Source organism: Arachis ipaensis, chromosome B08 (genome assembly GCF_000816755.2).
Source record: "Arachis ipaensis cultivar K30076 chromosome B08, Araip1.1, whole genome shotgun sequence".
Lineage (NCBI taxonomy): Eukaryota > Viridiplantae > Streptophyta > Magnoliopsida > Fabales > Fabaceae > Arachis > Arachis ipaensis.
The window spans coordinates 9,920,086-9,922,734 of NC_029792.2; the positions used below are offsets into that span (position 1 = coordinate 9,920,086).

Consider the following 2,649-nt stretch of genomic DNA (forward strand, 5'->3'; position numbering starts at 1 on the left):
ATTTCATCTCTATATTCTTACGGTCTTTATATAACAATTTAAACTATGGGATAAATATTTCAAGACAAATTATACATAAATGTTTGCATTTGATAATAATACTAGTCTTTTATTTTTATGTTTTGAAGTAAAATATATAAATTCACAATATATCATAATTAGTGACAATAATTATTTGTGTGAATTCATCGTTTAATTGGCCGAAAAATTAGAAAATTAAAGACGAAGACAAATTTTATTCCATTGATGATTACGAATTCCAACTAATGCAAGTTACTCATCCATCTAAAGAGGAATGTATGGTGATGAAGAGAAAATGAAAGAATAAGCACATGCTAGCTAGTGGGAAAATAATAAAATATCCATAGAATCGGCGTCTTCACTTCTCAATTTCGATCGTGTTCCTTTCGCTGTCCCTACAAATTAAATATAAATATAATATATGATTGAACCACTCGTTTCTATTTTAAGGGTCTTATGGAACGGCACGTATCGTATATATATAGGAAAAGGAAAATCCATAACCCCATTAATTTCAATTGCGGCCTATCTATACAAAAAATGAACTTTGCTACTTCGTCATGCTCCCGTCTCATCACTATTCTGTATCCGAAAGCTTTAAGTATTATTGTATGAGTAATAATTGAGAATCAAGATCCTCCTAATTATATAAGGTACTATAAATATTAAGGGTAAACACATATTATATACCCACAAATAATTAATTAATAAAGGAGTTTATTATTCAATATGGCTCATCAGCAGAGAGGTCAAGCTTCTTCTTCAACCAAAATGGAAAGGAAGATCATAGAGAGAAACAGAAGAGAACAAATGAAGAACCTTTGTTTCAAGCTCAATTCTCTTCTCCCTAACTTCAACCCCAAGGTCAGTGATCGTATTCTTCCTTCGCTCCGATCTGCTTACCTATCCAATCCTTGTATGAATTCCTTACGCTATGACCTAGAAATGTTTTTTTTAGAGAATGATAATATTATTTATGCATTTACAAAATTAGATGTGTTCATATATATATACGCTTCTGACAAAATTTAAGGATGAAGAACTAAATTTGGATGTTAAAAGAGGACTACTACTAAAGCTTCAAAGAGGATGAGTTTTAATGTTGATGCCCATTTACATTTGATGATGATATACATAACCTAATTTGATTCTATTACATACATATGATGCTACTTAACTTCTCATTTAATATGATAAGAGTTCAATTAGAGAATCAAATCTTTTCATCCAATACTAGCTAAATGTTGTGAAATTATTTTTTATTTTAAACCCTAGATCTCAAATCTTCAACAAAAAAAAAAATTAAGAAAAATTAGTTTACATAAAAAAATTCTACTAATGATGCAGCAAACATTGCCACCACGTGTTGACCAAATAGATGAGGCCATCATCTACATCAAAACCCTAGAATCAAGGGTTGAGATTGCTAAGGAGAAGAAAGAAAGCTTATTAAACAAGGGAATGAAGAAGAGACCTCATGATTTAGCAGGTAGCAGTGCCTTTGATGATGAGACTCAAGGAACAAGCCTAAAACCCCCAACTATTGAGATTCATGAACGTGGTTCCATGTTAGAGATAGTTCTTATGATTTCTGGCTTTGATAACCAATTCATCTTCAGTGAAATTATTCGCATATTGCATGAAGAGAATATTGAGGTCCTTAGTGCAATTTCTTCTCGCGCTGGAGATTCAATGATTCATGTTGTGCACGCAGAGGTATGTTTTTCTTTAGTTATGCTTGTAATCCCTAGCTTTGCTTGTTAATTAACATTTATTCATTAATTTATTGTAACAATTAATGAATATTAAATAAAGTAAATTCTAACCGTATTTTTAATCTTTTTAGCATTACCATATATATTATTGTATCTCTCCTACTAGTTTAAATTCTGAAGACAAATGATTCTATTATATGGTATCAAAACTTAAAAACATTAAATATGTATCATTCAACATATATTTTAATTTAACAATTTAAATTTTTGAGATAAGTAATTTTGATAAAACTAAAAGTTTTGAAAAATTTTACAATACAAACTTTTTACTTCCTTATTTTAAAAATCTTAATAAGTGTTCTAAGATCTGTGGACGATTAACAAAATTCAAATGATAATTTGACTATATAATATAACCATCTTAGTTTCTTAACTTGTTTCTTATGGCCTTGTGTAGAATCATCTCTATCAATTAGGAGCAACGAAAGAAATAAGTGAGAGATTAAAAAGGTTTGTGGACGCACATTGTTTGCAGGACATTCAAGGGGCACAGGGGCCATAAATCAGTTAATTGAACTAATTTTATGTTTCTTCTTTCTTGTGTTTATTTTCTGCAGTTATTTTAATGTAATTAGTTTTAGCTAATTAATTATTTTCAGTTGTGGATTCACTTCTTTCAAATCTTGTATATTAGGATTTTATTTAGGGATAAGTATTGTTTTGGTCCTTAAAGTTTAGGGTCAAAATCAAATTCGTTCCCAATGTTATTTTTTATTTAAAATCGTTCCAAACGTTTTATTTAATATTAAAATCGTCTTTCTTAATAAAATTTTTAATTTTATTACTAAATTACTTCTATCTTAATAAAAAAATTATAAAACAAAAAAGAAATAATGCGGGGGAGAAGGGAGAA

The 2,649-nt window shown here is 29.0% G+C and overlaps 1 protein-coding gene across 1 annotated transcript; it reads left to right on the plus strand.

Moving 5' to 3' along the window:
• Positions 581 to 2,520, plus strand: LOC110265198 (transcription factor bHLH162-like). The gene is made up of 3 exons (XM_021108066.1): positions 581 to 885; positions 1,369 to 1,737; positions 2,194 to 2,520. The coding sequence occupies exons 1-3, from the start codon at positions 751 to 753 to the stop codon at positions 2,296 to 2,298; spliced, it is 609 nt and encodes a 202-aa protein (XP_020963725.1). The 5' UTR covers positions 581 to 750; the 3' UTR covers positions 2,299 to 2,520.

Excerpts from the sequence above, each read along its gene's own strand:
- LOC110265198 (XM_021108066.1), top strand. The coding sequence starts at position 751 with ATGGCTCATCAGCAGAGAGGTCAAGCTTCTTCTTCAACCAAAATGGAA. Across the intron at positions 886-1,368 it reads TCCCTAACTTCAACCCCAAG|CAAACATTGCCACCACGTGT; the intron begins GTCAGTGATCGT and ends CTAATGATGCAG. Across the intron at positions 1,738-2,193 it reads TTCATGTTGTGCACGCAGAG|AATCATCTCTATCAATTAGG; the intron begins GTATGTTTTTCT and ends GGCCTTGTGTAG.